Consider the following 24866-nt stretch of genomic DNA (forward strand, 5'->3'; position numbering starts at 1 on the left):
CAATCTAAAATAAAACATGTCGGGATCAGGGGTGGATCTAGGACTTTTGTAGGGGTGGAGTCCGGGAAAGTAAAAAGGAACCATATTAAATGTTACTGTAATGACGATGCAACACGCACAACGACATTACATAGACATCCGACCGTTAGGGGCTACTCGACTATAGAAACGTTTTGAAAATTTGAGAAGAATGTGGTAAGATTTCCACGAAGTTGAACAATGAAATCCATGATAATAATCGTAACATACACAACACCACGACCACAATCACAATACCATCGTATATTCATCATTTTGCACTTCTGTTTGCGTTCTAATTCACCTTAATTTAAAAATGGTCACTTAGGATTTCTTGGAGTAGACGTTTGTAGGGACCTTCCAATTTATGGAGGGGGGATACGGACCCCTTCGGACCCCTCTCAATCCGCCCGGCCTGAGGATCACCGCCATAAATCTTTATCATCGACAAGGCTGATTTTATTTCTTTAATCTTTAGTATAGTGCATCTCTCTGGTTATATTACGGTTGTTTTTTTGTGCGCAACTATATTCATAACTCTGAATAGTTAAGTAACTACGGGGAATCACAAAACCTATCTTCAGAGCATGGACATTCAAACATTCTCTGGAGTAGTCAAAACTGTTTCAAAAGTTTAGGACAAAATTAATTCATTCAGATTTCATTTCATTCCGTCAATTATGCAACACTCCAACTTGATATAATCGAAAATATGAAATGAAGGAGACACGCGTCGTAGCCGTTGTTATGTAACTATAATCAATATTTTGGTCAGATTAAACACGTGGAAATTTAGAATCTAATACTGCCTTCGGGTCACTTGCACAACACTTGCTACAAAAACATAGCCACACTTGCTACAAAAACATAGCCATGCGCTCTCCTTATGTGCTTACTTCATCGGCCTTCAAGGTTTTGAGTTCTTTTCCATTGAATAAATTAGCTTGAACTTAAACTAGTCGAGTTCAAAGACAGTCTTTTATAAAAAATAGATGCACACTATAAACCTATGGCATGTGGTCTATAGAAAAGTCGTTATCTCCAGAAGGCGGACTCGACGAACGTAACCGGGTGTTTGAACATCTCCGAATCACCAAATCGCCGAATTCAGTTGAAATTCAGTAGGATACATTGATTAATGCAATTTGTTAACATTTTTACCGCTATAGTGAAACAAACTTGTTACTAAATGCGTTTAAAAAGCACGTTGGGGAATTCATCGTTCACGGTTTAGAAATGTTATTCGTGTTACCTGTTAGGACTAATATTTCATACCCAATGTATAAATATAAGTGTGGCCATGCGACGGTCAATGCACAAAACTGTATCCAATATAAAGTCCAACGGGGCCTGGCGCGGATCTAGTTTTAGAATACGGATCATCTTTCTATCTAAATAGCAAATTTATATTTTGTATTTATTTATTTTAACCGGCTTCAAAACTAACATAAGCATTACTGTACATTTGACATATATATATATATATATATATATATATATATATATATATATATATATATATACTTAAAAACGCCCACTTAACGGGACTTACATATGAGACCTGCAAATCGGGCCCTAGTAGAAGGGCATGTTTTTGAGCTACCAATGAAAGTCAAATCGGTATAAAACCACCTGAAGAGACGATGTATCACTTCAGTTAGTCGATGTATTGCTTTCCCTTTATGAAAATGACTTTTCCTTTCAGACCGATTTTTTGGGCCTGTCCCCGTAATCCCTTTGGGTCTTTAACCCTTTCACACCTAAAATTTTTTATTAAAAAAAAAATATTAAATTTCCGTTAAATCATCATCAAGCTAACCATAACACCCCCGGCAGCTATCGAAATGAACAGATTACATATTCTATTGCAGTTTACAAAATTACTCGGCCAATTTAAAAGGAAAGATGGTATCATTATCTTAGCCTTAGAGATCCTTAGACCAACGAAATGATTAATGATGAACTAGTTAATTTTGGGCTTGGGTAATCTAAATAAAATGCCGCTGACACATAATGCAAGATTGCTGAGAATTCACAAATTGTTAGTAGAGGCTAAATTTGTCACGTAAGAAAATCATATCGTGACGTTGGCATACAATGGTGCGCGCCGATTGGCCGTTCCGTCACGCAAATGCTTTAAAGGTGCGGCCGGAACTGCATCCGAAAATCTGCATCCCAATTGTATCTCATTTTGGAGTTGTGTCATGCAGATATATGTAGCCTATATACTTTAGTGTTACCCCTTTATCCTGATGCTGTTTCATTGTTTGAGGCCATATTTTATACGGAAATATTATTTTGCAATTAAATGGAGTGATAATTATTTAGATCGTAACTTTTCTGCTTTCTTTTTCTTCTATTTCGTTTTTCATTGGTCATCGTTCGTATCAAAGCTTGCTCAATTCGAATCGGTCTATCCCAGCTTGAAGCCAAAATAGATGCTGGTTCAGACGGATTAATTTATTTTTTCACCCATTTTAAGAAAATTTGACTATATCGAACGTGCAGGTACCTGGATCCAGGAAATCTCTATTTTTGTGACGGTACCGAATTGGCTGCAACGTGATTCCATTGCAGTTTTGATTCATTCATCGCTGATTTTGTAATACAGTCTGGAACAATTCTAGAGGCCAAATGCTCACGGTACTAACAGTGCTCACAGTTGATACTTTTTACTGATTCAAGGGGACCACAGACTTGTCAGTTTAAAACCAGTAACCATGGGTAGTGTATAAACATATGATTAAACATTATTTTTTCCAACAAATTTACAAAATTTTACTGTGTGCAATGGAGAAATGCAACAATTATTGTGAGTACATTATTGCCTTTCATTTTTCGTTAAATTTTAACATCTGGATAAGTGCAAAAAGTGCAAATATTGAAGTAATGCTCTCTATGATTTGTTGATAGGATCATGTATCCGTAGTCGCGATAGCTTTAAATTAGATGAAAGTGGCAGAAATCCCTTAAAATAAGTGCAATATCATCAATATCAATATAATATCGATATCATCGAGCCAGATTCATCTTACGAAAATGGTACACGTGTAATTGTAAATGAAAATACACGTGTAAAATTGGCCCAATTTTACACGTGTACTTTATCCAAATTACACGTGTACTTCATCCTAATTACACGTGTACTTCATCCAAATTACACGTGTACTTCATCCTAACTACACGTGTACTTCATCCTAATTACACGTGTACTTCATCCAAATTAAACGTGTACTTCATCCTAACTACACGTGTAGTTCATCCTTATTACACGTGTATTTCATCCAATATTACACGTGTCTTACACGTGTACTTCATGCTAAACACATGTGTCTTTGATTGCCATTTTTTGTTGAATTCAAATCAAACCACCATGTGAGGAAATCTCCTTAATCTATGTGCTGTTTAGAATGAACACTCAAGAGATTCACATTTTCCATACTAACTGATTTATTCATCTTCATAAATTTTATAAATTTTTGAGTAATTGCATGTCTTATGTTGGCCTCTTTTGCACCCTTCTCCTTTCGACATTGTTCTGAAATGATAACCATTTGAAAAAAATTAAGCAAAAGTATACAATGATTTCTTTACGAGGATAAATAAATCAACTTCAGCTGCTTGGGATGATGATTAAATTATATAGCTTTTTCTAACAGTCTTCTGCATATAACAGCTTTTCACTCTTAATGACTTGATTTTAAGCCATATGGTGAAATGCTTGACAATCTGGAAATTTCAATGTTCAACGCCACCTGATGAAAAACAAGGGGTCTAGGGACACCATGCCCGTACGGTTACGAATGCTAAACAATCAACATAATGAAATAGAAACAGGACATTGAAACTCACCACAATCATAGAACATGTCACAAGCTACAATTTTACAATTGATCGATGTTATAATGTATTCATAGGTACCAAAATAAATTAGACAAATTGTATATAATTCAATACTCAACTCCCCCTGGTGGTGAGAACAAAAACCTGGGTAACCCCAATTCCACATGAGGTGAATACTACAACAGTGGTAACAATTATCACATATCAAGACTATAAGTCAAAACCTGTCGATATTTTCCTTCAAAAACCTTCTTTTATCTACGAATGAGAACTGATGACACCAAGATGGCTGCCAAATGTGTCATGCTTGACTGATCGAAAAATCTGTCTCGTATGTTTTAGATTGTTAAGAAATGTATACCCATCTCAAATTTCAAAGAAAAATTGCAAACCATTAGGCAGCTACAAGGCAAAAATGACCTTTTTGGGTACAAAAAAGGTCACATGATGGCCATCTTGTGTCAAGATGGCCATCTTCATCTTCAAAATCTCCTTTGAAAACTTCAAAAAATTGCATAAGTGATGATTTTGGGGAACGAAAATGGCCAATGCAGTTGGCCATCTTGATTCGGACCAGTTTTGGGCTGAAGACATGTCTAGGATAGATATGTGTGTAACTTAAATATCAAGAGTATTAAAACTTCCCAAAATACTGGATTCCATCTACAGACGAACAAAGGGTGAATGCAATAGCCCGCTTGCTTGGACTTACGTCTCAAATGGGCTAAAGCTGGGGACACATAAGGCAATTTCGTCGAGCACTTAAGTTGTGCAACGAAATCGTCGGTAAAATCACCTAGTTTGTCAGGGTCTGCGCCGACTGAATCGCCCGAATCCAACACGTCCTGCGACTGAATCACCCAACACATCAGGCCACGGTGATTGTTCGCCTTGAGCGCCATATTAAACGTTAAACCCTCCCCTTTTCTGACCAAGTGCCCTTTTGAATCACAGGTGAAAAATTCCACCCTATGATCAAAGTGCACAAACCCCATAGCCTACAACCGTTTCACACAGGGAGACCTGTATTGACTAGTGCCCTTTTCATAAGAGCTGAACCCTCGTTCTTCCAGCTTGGATCCGCCCCTGTAAAACAACAACAAATGAATGCTAGCCATTATATATTGAATTCATGTACTTACGTATTATTTAGCTGACCCGGTTTGGGTCCAACTTTTTTCCTCATGGAAGACTTTCATTGCGTCACATCCAGTCCAATGCCTTGACAATTAGTTCTTCTTTTAAATGAGTGGACAACAGCATGCATGCACCCAACAGTATTAGGTTTTCCGACTAATCAGCGTATGGCAGCAGCTGTTGTATCATCCAATAGTGAGTAGGCATCCTAAAATGAGAAGAATTTACAATGCTTACGCTATAATCTTTACTAAAACCATTCCGACGCTCATATAATATATAATGTAAATACCTGATTTTCATCACGCTGTCGTTGTTGAGAAATCAGTGGAGAATTGAAGGCTCTCTCGCGCTAACATCGTTTTCCAACAATCCCCCAGTGGACACATTTTTAAGCCAAAAAAACGGGAATTCCAATTTTATAGTGTCTGTCCTTGGATCAATTCTTATTGGTGTAGACCCTATAAAGTTTGAAAAAAAATGGTCAAGAATTGATTGCACTAACGTCGTTTTTGCCCCCAGTCGAAACTCCGACAGCGACCTAATTTCATGTCCAGCATACAAGTTTAATGGCGATGATGGGCGCACAACAAAATCTAAATGACCCTGCAGTTTTTAGATTGGATGCATAAACACCAAAGACACTCCGTTTTTATCCCTCACAATTGGAATGATCATTTACAATTTTTTCACTGGACATTCAATCATTTAAGGCCTACTAATACTATGCTAACTAATTCAAATTCAATTCAATACTAGGTCATGTTGCTTTTCATTCCAATAAACATATTCTTTTAGTGACCTATAAACCTTTACTTTACTACATAACAATAATCATACCTGAACAATCCACAACGCGTCCTTTATACGCGGGATAATAATAAATGGCCTTCGACTTTTTTGTTCTTCCACTTCCATTCTTCCAATCCATTCTAATGAATCTAATTCAATGATCCATTCAATGATCCATTCAATGATCCACTATGTGTTTGACCTCAAACAAAGAAACAGTGTCACTTTCGGCCCAGTTGTCAATGATCCCCTTTTATGGACTGATTGTCATCCATTATTGCGTTTTGCAATCATTATGAGAATAGAATAGATCGTGAAAACCTGTGAAAACGTGTTGCTTAACAATGGCAATATGGCTGCCACCGCGCAGGGGTGCTTGGGAGTTTAATTGAAATAAATTATTTAATTATTAATAAGTTTTATGTCTGCATTTTAGTTCAATTAGAATTAAAAAATAATCGTGTTAAGTGATATTTAATTAGCAAAAATTACTTATACTAAGGGTTATTATGAAGCTAAGGCAAAATCAATTAAGTAAATTGAAAATAACGATTCAGTGAAGAAATGACGATCATTTTAATATACGCTGTATTATAAAAATAGACAAAAAGGTGCATGAATAAGGCCTCTAACTATTTAATTCAACATTTAGATGAGATTATTTTGTCTAGGTTGTTTTTCTGTTCATGAAAACCATTTATCTAGAGCTCGTCAGTTCGTCAGTGAGGTTTTCATTTTGGTAGTGTTCCAAAATGGAAGACAAGTAACACAAAGATGCGCTTTTTAGTGGAAAATTACCCGTAAATATCGATATACACCAACCGAATTCGTCTTTTGCAAGCATGGAGTTTGAAAAAGAAAATTGCAAGTAAAAAGGCCAGTGAAAATACGCGAGTAGGCCTACATGTTAAACATTTGAAGGTAAGATCATTTTAAATGTAAGCAAATCAAATTGACTTTATTGGTCCTTATCAATATCAATAAACATGTATATTATTGGTTTGACAGTTCAATAAAGTTGACAGGACAAACAAGAGACATGGAGAATTATGCAATTGAATAGGTCAATTGTTTAGTTTAATGTTAATGTTGTTAGTTAATCTTTTAATCCAGGTCCGATCTGGTATGTTATGCATGAGGTTTACTGTTCATCGCAACAATAGGCTACAAAATCGCTAGCTGGAAATAAACCTACGTCGTATAGGCCTACTGTAGCCTTAAGTTCTATATGGGTTCTATTTGGGAATAATTTAATCTCAAATTACTTTTTGTTTTGTAGATGGTAATATGTTGCTAAATGATGGACATTTCGATTTTTCAAGAAGTGGATTTTGAGAATCTGGAAGATTTAAGAATTGAAAATGGCCACAATCCACCAATAATGCAGACAATGGTTATGACAACGTAAGTTAGTAATACAGTGCCTTATGACTAAAAATGCAATCTTAATTGCCAATCTACTCATCCGATATGAACTTGACCAATCACAAAAATGTTTAATCTGTTTTGCAGCCACAGCTCATTGATGGAAATAGATGATCCTCTCCACACAAATGGTGAGGTGAACCATCGTGGGGCTGTTACTACTATTATGGCGTTCTCCCTCAAAGCTGGATCCACATCAACTGTTTTGACTGGATTGTTGGATCAGTTGAATTTACTGTTACTGAGAAGCGGTTCTACGCAGTTCTAATTACCCTATTTTCAAAAGATTTTCTCTATGTCCGGAGGTGAACAAATATTACTGCCCCGTATATAAGACATTATTCAAAAAACTGCAGGTATGATACAAATGTTCATTATGTGTTATACAGTATGATAAGGCAACATTAGAGGAAAAAGGACATTTTTTTGTGTACATGCCCGTTAATGAACAACTGAAAAGACTCCTCGGCTAAGAAGAGCTAGCTAGCAAAATTAATGAATGGGCCTACAAGGAAAGCAGAACACTTCGAGCTGGTGACAGCAATATATTCAACATTTTTCATAAATAACATTGTAATTCGGGGCTTGGGCAGTCCCCTAAGCCTCTAGTTATCTTGATAATAAATGAAAAATATCCAAAATTTTTTGTTCAGATCATGATTTTTGTGAAACAGTTTTTGGATTTATTCAAGGGGCAACAAAGACATGTGCTTCATTCATACAGGATCCAATCTAGTCAATTCAGGACAAACAACGTGACTTTTTTGACACGGCATCCTGGAAAAAACTACTAAATGAGGATCAAATAATTAAAAAGACAGGAGATTCCTTCAATTTCTCAAACATTACATGCACAATCTTACTTTTAATAAAATCATGTGAAGCTAAATGATGTAATTACAAATTTTATTGCAGATTACAAAAGTGACCAATTATGAGAAACAAGGTACATGTATAATTTTTTAGCCTAGTACATGCATCCAGATTGCACGTGTATTTCAGAAGCCACATATGAATTTACACGTGTTTTTAAAATACACGTCATAAGTTACACGTGTATTTCAAAATACACGTCAAAAGTACACGTGTAATTTCATATTACACGTGTCTTTAGCTAAATACACGTGTACCATTTTCATAAGGGATCCTACCAGGCCTTCGTTATGCGACCGGTTGACGATTTTGTTATACAAATATGCTGTTTCATGTATTGTTCATTTTGATGAAAAAGGTATGGCTGATTTATTAATGGATAGACAAATAAATGAATTTAGACTCGGATATTGCGAAATAAGTCGACGCTTTCGTAACAAATATATACTCCACACTAATCTGATACAGTATTAGTGGGTCATGTTTTTATACGAAACTGATCCATAGGACCATTACACACACACACACATACACACACAGTCCCTCGAATATTGGGTTTTCAATGTGTTATAGCCCATTGCATGCCATTCCACATGATAGATAGAACGACCATTTGAGACCTGGGACTCAAGCACCAGCAGAGAATTCGGGGCACGACAGTCCTTATTGGGTCTTGTATAAAACTTAAATAGCATACCGGTATATCGGGTACCCGGTATATGATTTCGAGACCAACAGAACGGTTCGTTTCCTTTGTAATAGTCATCTCCATACACCCCCGATACACAACCAGCCTCGCACCCTCCGATACACCACCGGCCTCGCAAACAGCCGACGCTTTTCAAAAATACCGAACGCGAACGCCTAGCTACTCGATCAGGGACGTGCCACCTACGACCGTAAAGCGACATGCCGCACCAATAATTGAATAACCCAAGACGCCATAATAAATGTTATTCTGCATTTAAGGGGGGGGGGGAGTATCAAATTAGTCCGAATTGCAAACAGCAGCATTTTGTTCTGAGGCACAAATACGGTGATATTTAAAGCAGTTGGGATTTTCTGTGTACGGGCCACATGTAACAAAAGAACAAGTTTGAGTTTGGTCATATATGAGCTGTCCAATTTAAGTTGTTGTAAGCATAGCCCTTTGACAGTGAAATGCCACAATAATAACCACTGAGATAGTCTTAGCTAAAGGATTGCTTAATAGATGTCGAATAAACACTATAATCCGTGTATACTGTAGATAAATGAAGAAATCCTACACTTCAAATTTAAAATTATACGATCAAATTTATTACTATGAAACCACAGCCATCATCAGGTGGAATGACCAGAAAAACAAGTGTTTACGGTAGGCGGCCGCACTGAACCAGGCAGGTTTTTTTCATGAAAGTTGCCCAGTAAACGGATTTAAACAAATCTAAATCTTCGATCCAATTGAACCATTTGTTTTCGATTTTGATGAAGTTTTGACTCAATAGTATCAATCGTATACCCGGTACCTAAGATGCCATTTTCATTACCAGGCGGATCTAGGAAATTTGGAAGAAAAGAAAATGTATTTTTTTAAAAATTAGCTCTTATGGCCTCTAGAAAATTGGTCAAAGTGGTCAAAATTAGCTCTTATGGCCTCTAGAAAATTGGTCAAAGTGGTCAAAATTAGCTCTTATGGCCTCTAGAATTCATCTAAGATGTGAATATTTAATCACGAATCCCCGATGTCGGCTGTGTATCCTGATATTACTGTACGGTACATAATTTTATATATATTCATATGGTAGACTTTACTTACCTATTGGGACCTATATGGTTTCATACTAAAAATTATATATTCCATAGATTTAACAGACTTATTGGGTGCCTCAAACTGCGGAAACATTATGTACAGGTCTATTGGGTCATCACCTTATGAGTCCCAAGTTTGAACTGCTTATTCAAATTAGTAAATTAAACATTATTTCGAGTCAAAGTTTAATTGTATTGACGACCCAGAAGTGGTTCTAATCTCTTAAGAATTACAGAGATGGAGCTGTCGTCATAATGACGATCACCTAATCGGATTTTACAATCTTAAAATTTCGTCTTGTACGTTTTCTGTAGCGCAGGTGATCAAGTCTTAGGATCAACTTCATTGTAACAAATGATTTCAAATATCAGAAGCCCAATGCGTTTAATGATTCAATTAAATGGTATCGTGCTGTTGGATGAAAGTGGGGGTAAATCATTGTATTGTGATCTTATTCGTTTTGAATTGGTCATTGGTGGTCAATGGTCAATTTATGAATCTTCAATGGCGAATCTTTTCTAGTTTCACACCAAACGCGGTATATCGTTCTCATGTTCGTGAAATTGTAATTCGTCAGTAGTGGTCAGTGTTGGTCAGCTTATGAATTTGCAATGATGAATACTTGGTAGTTTGTAAACAAACATGGCTTGAGAAATTTCCGATATTCGAAGTCTGAATCGTTCAGACTCGGGGATCATATCTCAATTGGTCAGTTTCTGACCATCTCGGTGTCAGCATTGTGGTCGATAGCTTATATGAAACATTTGTAGATAACCAACGAAGGGGCCCAAAAGCACAAGCCAATTTCCAGTGATGTGATCCAAAAGATGCCCTACTGAAAAAAGTAGTCTCTCAATTGTACGAAACCAAATCGCACAGGAAAATTAATTTAGAAATTGTCGACTAGTAGCCACAGGCACTGGTTTTTTCTACGTAGTCTCTCATTTCATATCATAAGATTTCCCCCGTTTCAAACTGTTGAGTTTATGAGATAATATTAAACAGACATATTGGGGCCCTCAGTAATAACTAATATATTTCTTTTGATATTTGTACCTATCTGTTGGGTCCATCAAACAGTTGGTTTTCTGTAGTAACTAATATATATCACATGATACATGATTGTACTATCTATTGGGTCAAATATGGTCTTATATCAAACTTATACATTCCGATACCCATATGGGAGACTTTAATAGACCATTCTAAGTAGTTTCCTGTGAAATAATTTTATTTTCTGTTTTCACGGTACTGCATTGGCATAATCCAAGAGAATGGAAGGGATGTATGGATTCATGTAATATGGCAGATTCAAGTGCCGCTGCATATCCACATGGAAACGTTTGGCAATGTGAGGAAGTTCCTGCACTGTTCCTTCCTTTGAATTCACCAAATTACTAAATCAACTCAGCATAGTCAATATACATGTAGTTTATCCTTCAAAATCGAAGAGTGCTTGCGCATACACGTAGGCCTTAATCCTAATTCCACTATGTCTTGTATTATCGAAACCTATATCAACCCCATCTGACAAAGTTTAAATCAAACTTTGTCAGAAGGGGTTGAGAATTGAATAGGTTTCAATTGTTATCATTGGCTAATCGGGATCAGTTCAATTTTGATCTCATGTTTGTCTATACATCAATAATTAGGAATTATCCAAGTTTAGCGCAGTCTAATGTGTATACGGTTCCTAGAAAAATCAAATCGATATTTGGGTAAAGCCTGTGAATTTAACACAAACACTTGGATTATACATCATTATAAGTTTATTTGGAATCTTTCTCTTTTTTATAATTTTCTTTGTCAGCATTTTAGTGGCTTCGTCCAAAAGTTCACGATTAGGCATTCTGTTGGAACGAATGCAAGATCGTATGAAATATTTTATCTTCATCCGATGACCAGCGCCTTCGTGTTTTCATTCTGCCTATTAAAAGAAAGAAAATTCATTTATTTCTATATTTGGTTTAGGTTAAAAAATGATACTTTGTTTCTCTGCAGCTGCCGGGAAATAGTGTAAATTCCAATAAAATTTGTAATCAGTTCATTTCTATAGCTGCAGGGTCTATAATTGTATGCCTGATAGTGATTAGAAAAATAATGTACTGGGTAGATAGGCTGCAGGGTAAATTAACTTTAAGCTAGGTAGAGCGGAGAAACAAGGTATCATTTTTTCCCTTAATTGACCAATTTGAATACATGACCCGTCAAATTATATAAAACATACGTGCACAGTCAAAGTGGGAGGCACTACTTGTTCAGGTACTTGAGCTATTTAAATTAACCTTTTTGAAAGTAAGCTACCTGGGTAGGGATATCAAAATTGTGACATTGAAACTCGGGAAGTGCACTATTATATTGTATGTATATTAAACATCGCCTCAGCCTGGCAGCATATCGAAAAAGGTATGACCTTTAAACTTTATATATTCTTTATGATATACTAGTAAAACTAAACTGCTTTCAAATGTTATTACGGTTAATTTCAACCATTGATATTTAGCACTGCTTGGTGGCCATGATGAATAATGCATCCCTGTAAAACTTGATGTACATGTTCATAGGGACATAATCTGCAACTTTGCACTACATCATAATATTGAATTTCGACCCGAGAATAATCTGAAGAATATGTATTGGTTATGTTTTAAATTACAATTGCTCATGTGACCTTGAAACTCAGGACGGCCATATTGCATCCGATTGACCCAAAATCTCTCTCATGCTGACGCACCCTTCAGGAATGCAATCTGATAGATCAAGCAGAGTGTCCTCAATATTTCCCTTGAAAACTTCAAAAATAAGTAAAAAATGCTGATTTCAGCAAACAAAAAATGGCCGCCAGTCAACCATGTTGATTCTGACTAAGCTAGTATTTTGTAAAAAAGTGTATCTAGGGTAGATACATGTATATAAATAAATTATATCAATTGCATTAATATATTTTTATAAATGATATAGGGCCTATTACATTTTATAGATTATAGATTATAGATTGTACCTATCTATTGGGTCAATCAAACAGATGGTTTCCTCTGTAATAACTAATACATTCCACATGATAGTTTGTACCGACCTGTTGGGCCCTAATAATACAAAATAATCCATATGATAGATTTGACCAGACCAATCTAACTTTGGGTTTACTGTGTTATAAATACATTCTATCATAGATTTCCCTCAAACGGGGCATGTGAAAAATAATATATATTCAGTATGAATATAGACTTTAACAAACATATTGGGTCCCTCAAGGTGATTAGTAAGTACTTGGTGAAATACCTGACAATCTGCAAATGTCAAGAATTACCATTACGATAGAGCATTTCATGCACTGGCACAACTTGCAATTTCTTGTGGTAATAACGTCACATTTTTTGGTACAAAAAGGTCACAGGACGGCCATCTTGTATCCGATTTTCCCAAAATCTCTCTCATGCTGACGCACCCTTCAGGAATACAATCTGATAGATCAAGTAGAGTGTCCTCAAAATTTTTCATGAAAACTTCAAAAATAAGTAAACTAGCAGTCCAGTGACACCATGCCAGGTAGTTTCAAATGCTCAACAATCTAACAATTTCAATATTCAGCGCCCCTGGTAACCAGATACAAAAACCAATGACCCTGAAACTCACCACAATCAATTAGAATAAGTCAACAGCTACGATTTTGTAATTGATTGTGATAACAAAATATGCCTCGTTACCGATTTAATATGGAAATACTAAGTTATTCTACTATTCAATGCCCCCTGGTGACCATATGCAAAACCCAATGACCTCGAAACTCACCACAATCAAAGAACATGTCATGAACTACAACTTTGCAATTGATCATGGTAACAAAATATGCCTAGATACCAATCTATAAGGAAATACTAAGTTATTCTACTATTCAACGCGCCTGGTGACCATATATAATAACTCATGTCCTTAAAACTCACCACATACATAGACGATGTCATGAGCTATAACTTTGCAATTAATTGTGGTAACAAAATATGCATAGGTACAGACATAATATAGAAATACTAAGTTATTGTATTATTTAACGCCCCCTGGTGACCATATACAAAAACCGATGACCTTGAAGCTAACCAAAATCATAGAACACCTTATGAGCTACAACTTTCAATAGATTGTGGTAATACAATATGTTTAGGTATCAATATAATGTCGAAAATGGAAAATTTTGATAATTAAGGGATAGGAGCACCCTTAATACGACCAGTCAAACTGCGCAGTATTAATAAACCATCGTTTTTATATCCACTTTACACTGTATTGAAGGATTGCCAAAAAGTTTTCATTTTCGCATGTTGAAATGAGAAAAAATAAGCCATTTTTGAAATTCTAACAATATGCGTCCTGAGTTTCCATACCTACGAACCATTGATTTTTGATGATTTGATTATAATTTCAAATGGTAGGCGCGGAAACATATTGTTAAAATTGATTTACGGTCAACCCCCAATATAACAGTTTCACTGGTAGTATGAAGATCAAATTCAGGTATGTGTTCAAAAGTTTTAGAGAAATATCCCAAAAAAATTGACTTTCGTTCCCTAGTGGGCTAAAAAGGTATGAAATAACTAAACTGATTTACCATCAGTTGCGGAAAGTTGACTCATATCTACCATAAGACTCTCTCTATGTGATTCAACTGCGGATTGATTGGAATCTTTCACACCAATTGTATCGAACTTGGTGGTCCATTTTCCTGTGAAAATTAAAAATATGAACATGCATAAGCAATTGAGTAGTGGTTGAAATTGAGACCAAAATTGATATTTTTTGGGTACGAAAAAAGGTCACAGGACGGCCATCTTGCGTCCGATTGACCAAAAATTTCTCTCATGCCGATGCACCCTTCGGGTATACAATCTGATAGATCAAGGTAATTGATCAGAGTCTTCAAAATTCCCTTGAAAACTTCAACTAGGGGTCCAGGGACACCATGCCCACTTGGGAAGTGGTTCCAAATGCTCAACAATCTAACAATTTCAATATTCAACGCCCCCTGGCAACCATATACAAAAACCAATGACCTTGAAACTCACCACAATCATAGAACATGTCAGCAGCTACGATTTTGTAATTGATTGTGATAACAAAATATGCCTCGTTACCAATTTGATATGGAAATACTAAGTTATTCTACTATTCAACGCCCCCTGGAGACCATATTCAAAACCCAATGACATCAAAACTTACCACAATCATAGAACATGTCATGAACTACAACTTTGCAATTGATCATGGTAACAAAATATGCCTAGGTACCAATATAATAAGGAAATACTTAGTTATTCTACTATTCAACGCGCCCTGGTGACCATATAGAAAAACTAATGTCCTTAAAACTCACAACAATCATAGATGATGTCATGAGCTACAACTTTCCAATTGATTGTGGTTACAAAATATACATAGGTACAAATATAATAAAGAAATGCTAAGATATTGTATTATTCAACGCCCCCTGGTGGCCATAACAAAATCTAATTACCTTGCAACACACCATAATCATAGAACATGTTATGAGCTACAACTTTCTAATTGAATGTGGTACCAAAATACGCTTAGGTATCAATATAATGTGGAAAAACTTTTTCCCATTTACGAATGAGTACTGGTGAGACCAAGATGGCCGCCAATTGCGTCATAATTGGCTGATGAAAAATACCTGTCTCAGGTATAAAACATCCCTTTCCAAAGAATACCCATCACAAATTGCAATGAGAAATGGCAAACCAGTAGGAAGCTACAGGACTCAGAATTCGGGCAAAAATTAACATTTTTGGGCACTAAAAAGGTCATAGGACGGCCATCTCGAGTCCGACCGACCCAATTTTTGTTATGTTGATGGGCCCTGGGGGGATTCACATATATCCGAAAGATCAAGGTAATTGATCGAAGCGTCTTCAAAATTTCTCTCAAAAAGATCAAAAATGTGTAAAAAGTGCTGATTTTGGCGAACAACAATGGCTGCCAGTCGGCCATCTTGATTCTGACAGGGCCAGTTTTTGGGCTGAAGATGTGTCTAGGGTAGATACATGTGTATCCCAAATATCAAGACGTTACCTTGAAGCGTCTTCAAAACTTCCCAAAATAACTGGATTCCGTCTACAGACGGACGGACAGACGACGGACGAAAAGTGAACGCAATAGCCCGCTGGGACTTAAGTCCCAAGTGGGCTAAAAATGAGTAAGAAAGTGCTGATTTCAGCAAACAGAAATGGCCACCAGTCAACCATGTTAATTCTGACCAAGCTCAGTTTTTGGGCAGAAGATGTATCTAGGGTAGATACATGTATATAAATACATTAAATCAATTACATTAATATATTTCTATAAATGATAATGGGCCTATTACATTTTATAGATTGTACCTATCTATTGGGTCCATCAAACAGCTGGTTGCCTGTGTAATAACTAATACATTGCACATGATAGATTGTACCGACCTATTGGGTCCTTTGTCTTATAGTACATAATAATCCACATGATAGATTTTACCAGACCAATCTAACTGTGGGTTTTCTGTGTTAAAACAATACATTCTATAATAGATTTCCCTCAATTCGGGGATTCCTATGTGATGAATAATATACATTAATATACATTAATGTTTTGAACACATACGTCTAATTGGTTTTAATACGACCAGTGAAACCGTGCAGTTTTAATAAACCATTGTTTTTATATCCATTTTACGCTGTATTGAAGGATTGCCAAAAAGTTTTCATTTTCGCATGTTGAAATGAGAAAAAATAAGCCATTTTTGAAATTCTAACAATATGCGTCCTGAGTTTCCATGCCTACGAACCATTGATTTTTGATGATTTGATTATAATTTCAAATGGTAAGCACGGAAACATATTGTTAAAATTGATTTACAGTCAACCCCCAATATAACAGTTTCACTGGTAGTATGAAGCTAAATTCAGGTAGGCCTACAATGTGTTCAAAAGTTTTAGAGAAATATCCCAAATAATCGACTTTCGGTCTAAAGTCCCTAGTGGGCTAAAAAGGTATGAAATAACTAAACTGATTTACCATCAGTTGCGGAAAGTTGACTCGTATCTGTCATAAGACTCTCTCTATATGATTCAACTGCGGATTGATTGGAATCTTTCACACCAATTGTATCGAACTCTGTGGTCCATCTTCCTGTGAAAATTAAAAATATGAACATGCATAAGCAATTGAGTAGTGGTTGAAATTGAGACAAAAATTGACATTTTTTGGGTACGAAAAAAGGTCACAGGACGGCCATCTTGCGTCCGATTGACCCAAAATTTCTCTCATGCCGATGCACCCTTCGGGTATAGAATCTGATAGATCAAGGTAATTAATCAGAATCTTCAAAATTCCCTTGAAAACTTCAAAAATGAGTAAGAAAGTGCTGATTTCAGCGAACAAAAATGGCAACTAGTCAACCATGTTGATTCTGACCAAGCTCAGTTTTTGGGCAGAAGATGTATCTAGGGTAGATACATGTATATAAATACATTAAATCAATTACATTAATATATTTCTATAAATGATAATGGGCCTATTACATTTTATAGATTGTACCTATCTATTGGGTCCATCAAACAGCTGGTTTCCTGTGTAATAACTAATACATTCCACATGATAGATTGTACCGACCAATTGGGTCCTTTGTCTTATAGTACATAATAATCCATATGATAGATTTTACCAGACCAATCTAACTGTGGGTTTCCTGTGTTATAATAATACATTCTGTCATAGATTTCCCTCAAACTGGGGGATTCCTATGTGATAAATATTTTATATTAAGCATGATAGACTTTAACAAACATAATGGGTCCTTCAAGGTGATTAGTTAGTACTTGGTGAAATACTGAACAATCTGGAAATGTCAAGAATCACCATTACCATAGGGCATTTCATGCACTGGCACAACATGCAATTGTTTGTGGTAATAACGTCATATGTCTAGGTACTAATATACTGTAGTACCATATTCTTCGGCTAATTTACGCCACCGGTGAACATAAACAATGCCTAGAAACTCACCACAATCTTAGGGCAATTCATGTTAGAGCAAGTCATGAGGCCAAGTTATTTACTGCGAATGAGAGAAATTGAGATAAATGATCGAAGCGTTTTTTAATATTTCCCATGAAAACTTGAACTAGGGGTCCAGGGACACCATGCCCACTTGAGAAATGTTTCCGTATGCTCAACAATCTAACAATTTCAATATTCAACGCCCCCTGGTGACCATATACAAAAACCAATGGCCTTGAAACTCACCACAATCATGGTACATGTCAGGAGGAATGATTTCATGGATTGTGATGACAAAATATGCCTCGTTACCAATTTAATATGGAAATACTAGATCATAGAACATGTCATGAACTAAAACTTTCTAATTGATCATGGTAACAAAATAAGCCTAGGTACCAATATAAGGAAATACTAAGTTATTCTACTATTCAATGCCTCTTGGTGACCATATAGAATAACTAATGTCCTTAAAACTTGCCACAATCATAGACAATGTCATGAGCTACAACTTTGCAATTGATTGTGGTTACAAAATATGCATTGATACGAATATAATATGGAAAGATATTGTATTATTCAATGCACACTGGGCCATATACAAAACCAATGACCTTGAAACTCACCACAATCATAGATCATGTTATGAGCTACAACTTTCTTATTGATTGTGGTAACAAAATACGCCTAGGTATCAATATAATGTGGAAAATTTTTTTCCCACCTAGGAATGAGTACTGATGACACCAAGATGGCCGCCAATTGCGTCATAATTGGCTGATCAAAAATACCTGTCTCAGGTATAAAACATCCCTTTCTTAAGAATACCCATCACAAATTGCAATGAGAAATGGCAAACAAGTAGGAAGCTACAGGACTCGGAATTCAGGCCAAAATTGACATTTTTTGGCATTAAAAAAGGTCATAGGATGGCCATCTTGAGTTCGATCGACCCAATTTTTGTTATGCTGATGGGCCCTGGGGGGATGCACATACATCCGAAAGATCAAAAAGTTCCCTCAAAAAGTTAAAAAATGTGTAAAAAGTGTTGATTTTGGCGAACATCAATGGCTGCCAGTCGGCCATCTTGATTCTGACAGGGCCAGTTTTGGGGCTGAAGATGTGTCTAGGGTAGATACATGTGTAACCTAAATATCAAGACATTACATTGAAGCGTCTTCAAAACTTCCCAAAATAACTGGATTCCGTCTACGGACGGACGTACGCTATGACGGACAATGGACGAAAAGTGAACGCAATAGCCCACTGGGACTAAAGTCCCAAGTGGGCTAAAAAGGTTCAAACAATGTCTAAAAGTGCTGATTTCAAAATGTATCAGAATAACTGGATTCTGTCAAGCTCGGGACAATGACACAAAGCGGATGCGATAACCCGCTTAAGTCCATTTCATGTGGCTAAAAAGGTATGAAATAACTAAACTGATTTACCATCGGTTGTGGAAAGTCGACTCATATCTGTCATAAGACTCTCTCTATGTGATTCAACTGCAGATTGATTGGCATCTTTCACACCAATTTGTATCGAACTCGGTGGTCCATCTTCCTGTAAAAATCAAAAATATGAACATGCATAAGCAATTGAGTAGTGGTTGAAATTGAGACCAAAATTGACATTTTTTGGGTACGATAAAAGGTCACAGGACGGCCATCTTGCATCCGATTGACCCAAAATTACTCTCATGCCGATGCACCCTTCGGGTATACAATCTGATAGATCAAGGTAATTGATCAGAATCTTCAAAATTCCCTTGAAAACTTCAAAAATGAGTAAGAAAGTGCTGATTTCAGCGAACAAAAAAGGCCACCAGTCAACCATGTTGATTCTGACCAAGCTCAGTTTTTGGGCAGAAGATGTATCTAGGGTAGATGCATGTATATAAATACATTAAATCAATTAAATTAATATATTTCTATGAATGATATAGGGCCCATTACATTTTATAGATTGAACCAATCTATTGGGTCCATGAAACAGCTGGTTTCCTGTGTAATAACTAATACATTCCACATGATAGATTGTACCGACCTATTGGGTCATTTGTCTTATAGTACATAATAATCCATATGATAGATTTTACCAGACCAATCTAACTGTGGGTTTCCTGTGTTATAATAATACATTCTGTCATAGATTTCCCTCAAACTGGGGGATTCCTATGTGATAAATATTTTATATTCAGCATGATAGACTTTAACAAACATAATGGGTCCTTCAAGGTGATTAGTTAGTACTTGGTGAAATACTGAACAATCTGGAAATGTCAAGAATCACCATTACCATAGGGCATTTCATGCACTGGCACAACATGCAATTGTTTGTGGTAACAACGTCATATGTCTAGGTACTAATATACTGTAGTACCATATTCTTCGGCTAATTTACGCCACCGGTGAACATAAACAATGCCTAGAAACTCACCACAATCTTAGGGCAATTCATGTTAGAGCAAGTCATGAGGCCAAGTTATTTACTGCGAATGAGAGAAATTGAGATAAATGATCGAAGCGTTTTCAATATTTCCCATGAAAACTTGAACTAGGGGTCCAGGGACACCATGCCCACTTGAGAAATGTTTCCGTATGCTCAACAATCTAACAATTTCAATATTCAACGCCCCCTGGTGACCATATACAAAAACCAATGGCCTTGAAACTCACCACAATCATGGTACATGTCAGGAGGAATGATTTCATGGATTGTGATGACAAAATATGCCTTGTTACCAATTTAATATGGAAATACTAGATCATAGAACATGTCATGAACTAAAACTTTCTAATTGATCATGGTAACAAAATAAGCCTAGGTACCAATATAAGGAAATACTAAGTTATTCTACTATTCAATGCCTCTTGGTGACCATATAGAATAACTAATGTCCTTAAAACTTGCCACAATCATAGACAATGTCATGAGCTACAACTTTGCAATTGATTGTGGTTACAAAATATGCATTGATACGAATATAATATGGAAAGATATTGTATTATTCAATGCACACTGGGCCATATACAAAACCAATGACCTTGAAACTCACCACAATCATAGATCATGTTATGAGCTACAACTTTCTTATTGATTGTGGTAACAAAATACGCCTAGGTATCAATATAATGTGGAAAATTTTTTTCCCACCTAGGAATGAGTACTGATGACACCAAGATGGCCGCCAATTGCGTCATAATTGGCTGATCAAAAATACCTGTCTCAGGTATAAAACATCCCTTTCTTAAGAATACCCATCACAAATTGCAATGAGAAATCTTTCACACCAATTTGTATCGAACTCGGTGGTCCATCTTCCTGTAAAAATCAAAAATATGAACATGCATAAGCAATTGAGTAGTGGTTGAAATTGAGACCAAAATTGACATTTTTTGGGTACGATAAAAGGTCACAGGACGGCCATCTTGCATCCGATTGACCCAAAATTACTCTCATGCCGATGCACCCTTCGGGTATACAATCTGATAGATCAAGGTAATTGATCAGAATCTTCAAAATTCCCTTGAAAACTTCAAAAATGAGTAAGAAAGTGCTGATTTCAGCGAACAAAAAAGGCCACCAGTCAACCATGTTGATTCTGACCAAGCTCAGTTTTTGGGCAGAAGATGTATCTAGGGTAGATGCATGTATATAAATACATTAAATCAATTAAATTAATATATTTCTATGAATGATATAGGGCCCATTACATTTTATAGATTGAACCAATCTATTGGGTCCATGAAACAGCTGGTTTCCTGTGTAATAACTAATACATTCCACATGATAGATTGTACCGACCTATTGGGTCATTTGTCTTATAGTACATAATAATCCATATGATAGATTTTACCATCAGACCAATCTAACTCTGGGTTTCCTGTGTTATAACAATACATTCTATCATAGATTTCCCTCAATTCGGGGATTCCTATGTGATGAATAATATACATTAATAGGCCTATACATTAATGTTTTGAACACATACGCCTAATTGGTTTTAATACGACCAGTGAAACTGTGCAGTTTTAATAAACCATTGTTTTTATATCCATTTTACGCTGTATTGAAAGATTGCCAAAAAGTTTTCATTTTCGCATGTTGAAATGAGAAACTAGGGGTCCAGGGACACCATGCCCACTTGGGAAATGGTTTCAAATGCTCAACAATCTAACAATTTCAATATTCAACGCCCCCTGGTGACCATTTACAAAAACCAACGACCTTGAAACTCACCAAAATCATAGAACATGTCAGCAGCTACGATTTTGTAATTGATTGTGATAACAAAATATGCCTCGTTACCAATTTAGTATGGAAATACTAAGTCATTCTACTATTCAACGCCCCCTGGTGACCATATTCAAAACCCAATGACCTCGAAACTCACCACAATCATAGAACATGTCATGAACTACAACTTTGCAATTGATCATGGTAACAAAATATGCCTAGGAGCGAACTCTTTTATCAGATCGGAGAATCCGTTTGCCGCCAATCGTACTCTTTTATTGGTCACGTGACTTTTTGGAGTCTCCGAAACCTCCTTTCTGTCGAGGTGGTGTGATTCGGATTTTGTGTGGAGCCAACCGGAGATTTCGGACGGAGACTTCGGAGGTCATAAAAGAGTACGCCCTTGGTACCAATATAATAAGGAAATACTAAGTTATTCTACTATTCAACGCCCCCTGGTGACCATATAGAAAAACTAATGTCCTTAAAACTCACAACAATCATAGATGATGTCATGAGCTACAACTTTCCAATTGATTGTGGTTACAAAATATGCATAGGTACGAATATAATAAAGAAATGCTAAGATATTGTATTATTCAACGCCCCCTGGTGGCCATATACGAAATCCAATTACCTTGAAACTCACCACAATCATAGAACACGTTATGAGCTACAACTTTCTAATTGATTGTGGTAGCAAAATACGCTTAGGTATCAATATAATGTGGAAAAACTTTTTCCCACTTACGAATGAGTACTGGTGACACCAAGATGGCCGCCAATTGTGTCATAATTGGCTGATGAAAAATACCTGTCTGAGGTATAAAACATCCCTTTCCAAAGAATACCCATCACAAATTGCATTGAGAAATGGTAAACCAGTAGGAAGCTACAGGACTCAGAATTCGGGCAAAAATTAACATTTTTGGGCACTAAAAAGGTCATAGGACGGCCATCTTGAGTCCGACCGACCCAATTTTTGTTTCGTTGATGGGCCCTGGGGGGATTCATATATATCCGAAAGATCAAGGTAATTGATCGAAGCGTCTTCAAAATTTCCCTCAAAAAGTTCAAAAATGTGTAAAAAGTGCTGATTTTGGCGAACAACAATGGCTGCCAGTCAGCCATCTTGATTCTGACAGGGTCAGTTTTTGGGCTGAAGATGTGTCTAGGGTAGATACACGTGTAACCTAAATATCAAGACGTTACCTTGAAGCGTCTTCAAAACTTACTGGATTCCATCTACGGACGGACGGACGAAAAGTGAACGCAATAGCCCGCTGGGACTCCCAAGTAGGCTAAAAATAAGCCATTTTTGAAATTCTAACAATATGCGTCCTGAGTTTCCATGCCTACGAACCATTGATTTTTGATGATTTGATTATAATTTCAAATGGTAGGCACGGAAACATATTGTTAAAATTGATTTACAGTCAACCCACAATATACCAGTTTCACTGGTAGTACGATGATCAAATTCAGGTAGGCCTACAGTATGTGTTCAAAAGTTTTAGAGAAATATCCCAAATAATCGACTTTCGGTCTAAAGTCCCTAGTGGGCTAAAAAGGTATGAAATAACTAAACTGATTTACCATCGGTCTCGGAAAGTTGACTCGTATCTACCATAAGACTCTCTCTATGTGATTCAACTGCGGATTGATTGGAATCTTCCACACCAATTGTATCGAACTCGGTGGTCCATTTTCCTGCGAAAATTAAAAATATGAACATGCATAAGCAATTGAGTAGTGGTTGAAATTGAGACAAAAATTGATATTTTTTGGGTACGAAAAAAGGTCACAGGATGGCCATCTTGCATCCGATTGACCCAAAATGTCTCTCATGCTGATGGAACCTTCGAGTACACGATCTGATAGATCAAGGTAATTCGATCAGTGTCTTCAAAATTCCCTTGAAAACTTCAAAAATGAGTAGGAAAGTGCTGATTTCAGCGAACAAAAATGGCCACCAGTCAACCATGTTGATTCTGACCAAGCTCAGTTTTTGGGTACAAGATGTATCTAGGGTAGATACATGTATATAAATACATTAAATCAATTACATTAATATATTTCTATAAATGATAATGGGCCTATTACATTTTATAGATTGTACCTATCTATTGGGTCGATCAAACAGCTGGTTTCCTGTGTAATAACTAATACATTGCACATGATAGATTGTACCGACCTATTGGGTCCTTTGTCTTATAGTACATAATAATCCATATGATAGATTTTACCAGACCAATCTAACTGTGGGTTTGCTGTGTAATAACAATACATTCTATCATAGATTTCCCTCAATTCGGGGATTCCTAGGTGATGAATTATATACATTCAGTATGATAGACTTTAACAAACATTGGGCCTAATGGGTCCTTTTAGGTGATTAGTTAGTACTTGGTGGAAATGTCAATGTCAATCTGTCATGTTGACTCATCTGTCATGTCTCTCCATGTGGTTAACCTGTGGATTGATTGGAATCTTCTGCACGACTCGTACCGAACGCGGTGGTCCATCTTCCTATGAAAATAAAAAATATGAACATGCATAAGCAATTGAGTAGTAGGCCTAGTTGAAATTGAGGCCAAAATTGACATTTTTTTGGTACAAAATAGGAAACAGAACGGCCATCTTGCATCTGAAAACATTCGGTTGGTTTTCACGAGCTCGGTGATCTAGTGGGATGACGCTGCGC

At 36.4% G+C, this 24866-nt stretch overlaps 1 protein-coding gene and 2 long non-coding RNA genes across 10 annotated transcripts in view; 1 reads left to right on the forward strand and 2 right to left on the reverse strand.

Moving 5' to 3' along the window:
* Positions 1 to 3451: 3451 nt before the first annotated feature.
* On the reverse strand, positions 3452 to 6141 carry LOC141914632 (uncharacterized). Its single transcript, XR_012620862.1, has 4 exons — positions 5839 to 6141; positions 5291 to 5459; positions 5004 to 5206; positions 3452 to 3556 (listed from the first exon to the last, which is right to left on the reverse strand). It is a non-coding gene; the product is annotated as an uncharacterized LOC141914632 (long non-coding RNA).
* A 375-nt stretch (positions 6142 to 6516) lies between these two features.
* LOC141914634 (uncharacterized) lies at positions 6517 to 7850 on the forward strand. The gene is made up of 3 exons (XR_012620864.1): positions 6517 to 6711; positions 7070 to 7194; positions 7303 to 7850. It is a non-coding gene; the product is annotated as an uncharacterized LOC141914634 (long non-coding RNA).
* Positions 7851 to 11526: 3676 nt separating this feature from the next.
* Positions 11527 to 24866, reverse strand: part of LOC141914630 (uncharacterized) — a 46920-nt gene continuing 33580 nt past the window's right edge. For 7 of the 8 annotated variants that reach the window (XM_074805887.1, XM_074805885.1, XM_074805882.1 and 4 more), the window contains 3 exons: positions 16940 to 17053; positions 14487 to 14600; positions 11528 to 11807 (listed from right to left, as the gene is read on the reverse strand). In XM_074805887.1, coding sequence (XP_074661988.1) covers positions 11722 to 11807; positions 14487 to 14600; positions 16940 to 17053 — 314 coding nt within the window. In that variant the 3' untranslated portion in view covers positions 11528 to 11721. Of the gene's footprint in view, positions 11808 to 14486; positions 14601 to 16939; positions 17054 to 24866 lie in introns of all 8 variants that reach the window. The other variant, XM_074805889.1, reaches the window with a different exon arrangement.

The sequence above is a fragment of the Tubulanus polymorphus genome, unplaced genomic scaffold, assembly GCF_964204645.1.
Source record: "Tubulanus polymorphus unplaced genomic scaffold, tnTubPoly1.2 scaffold_57, whole genome shotgun sequence".
Classification (NCBI taxonomy): Eukaryota; Metazoa; Nemertea; class Palaeonemertea; order Tubulaniformes; family Tubulanidae; genus Tubulanus; species Tubulanus polymorphus.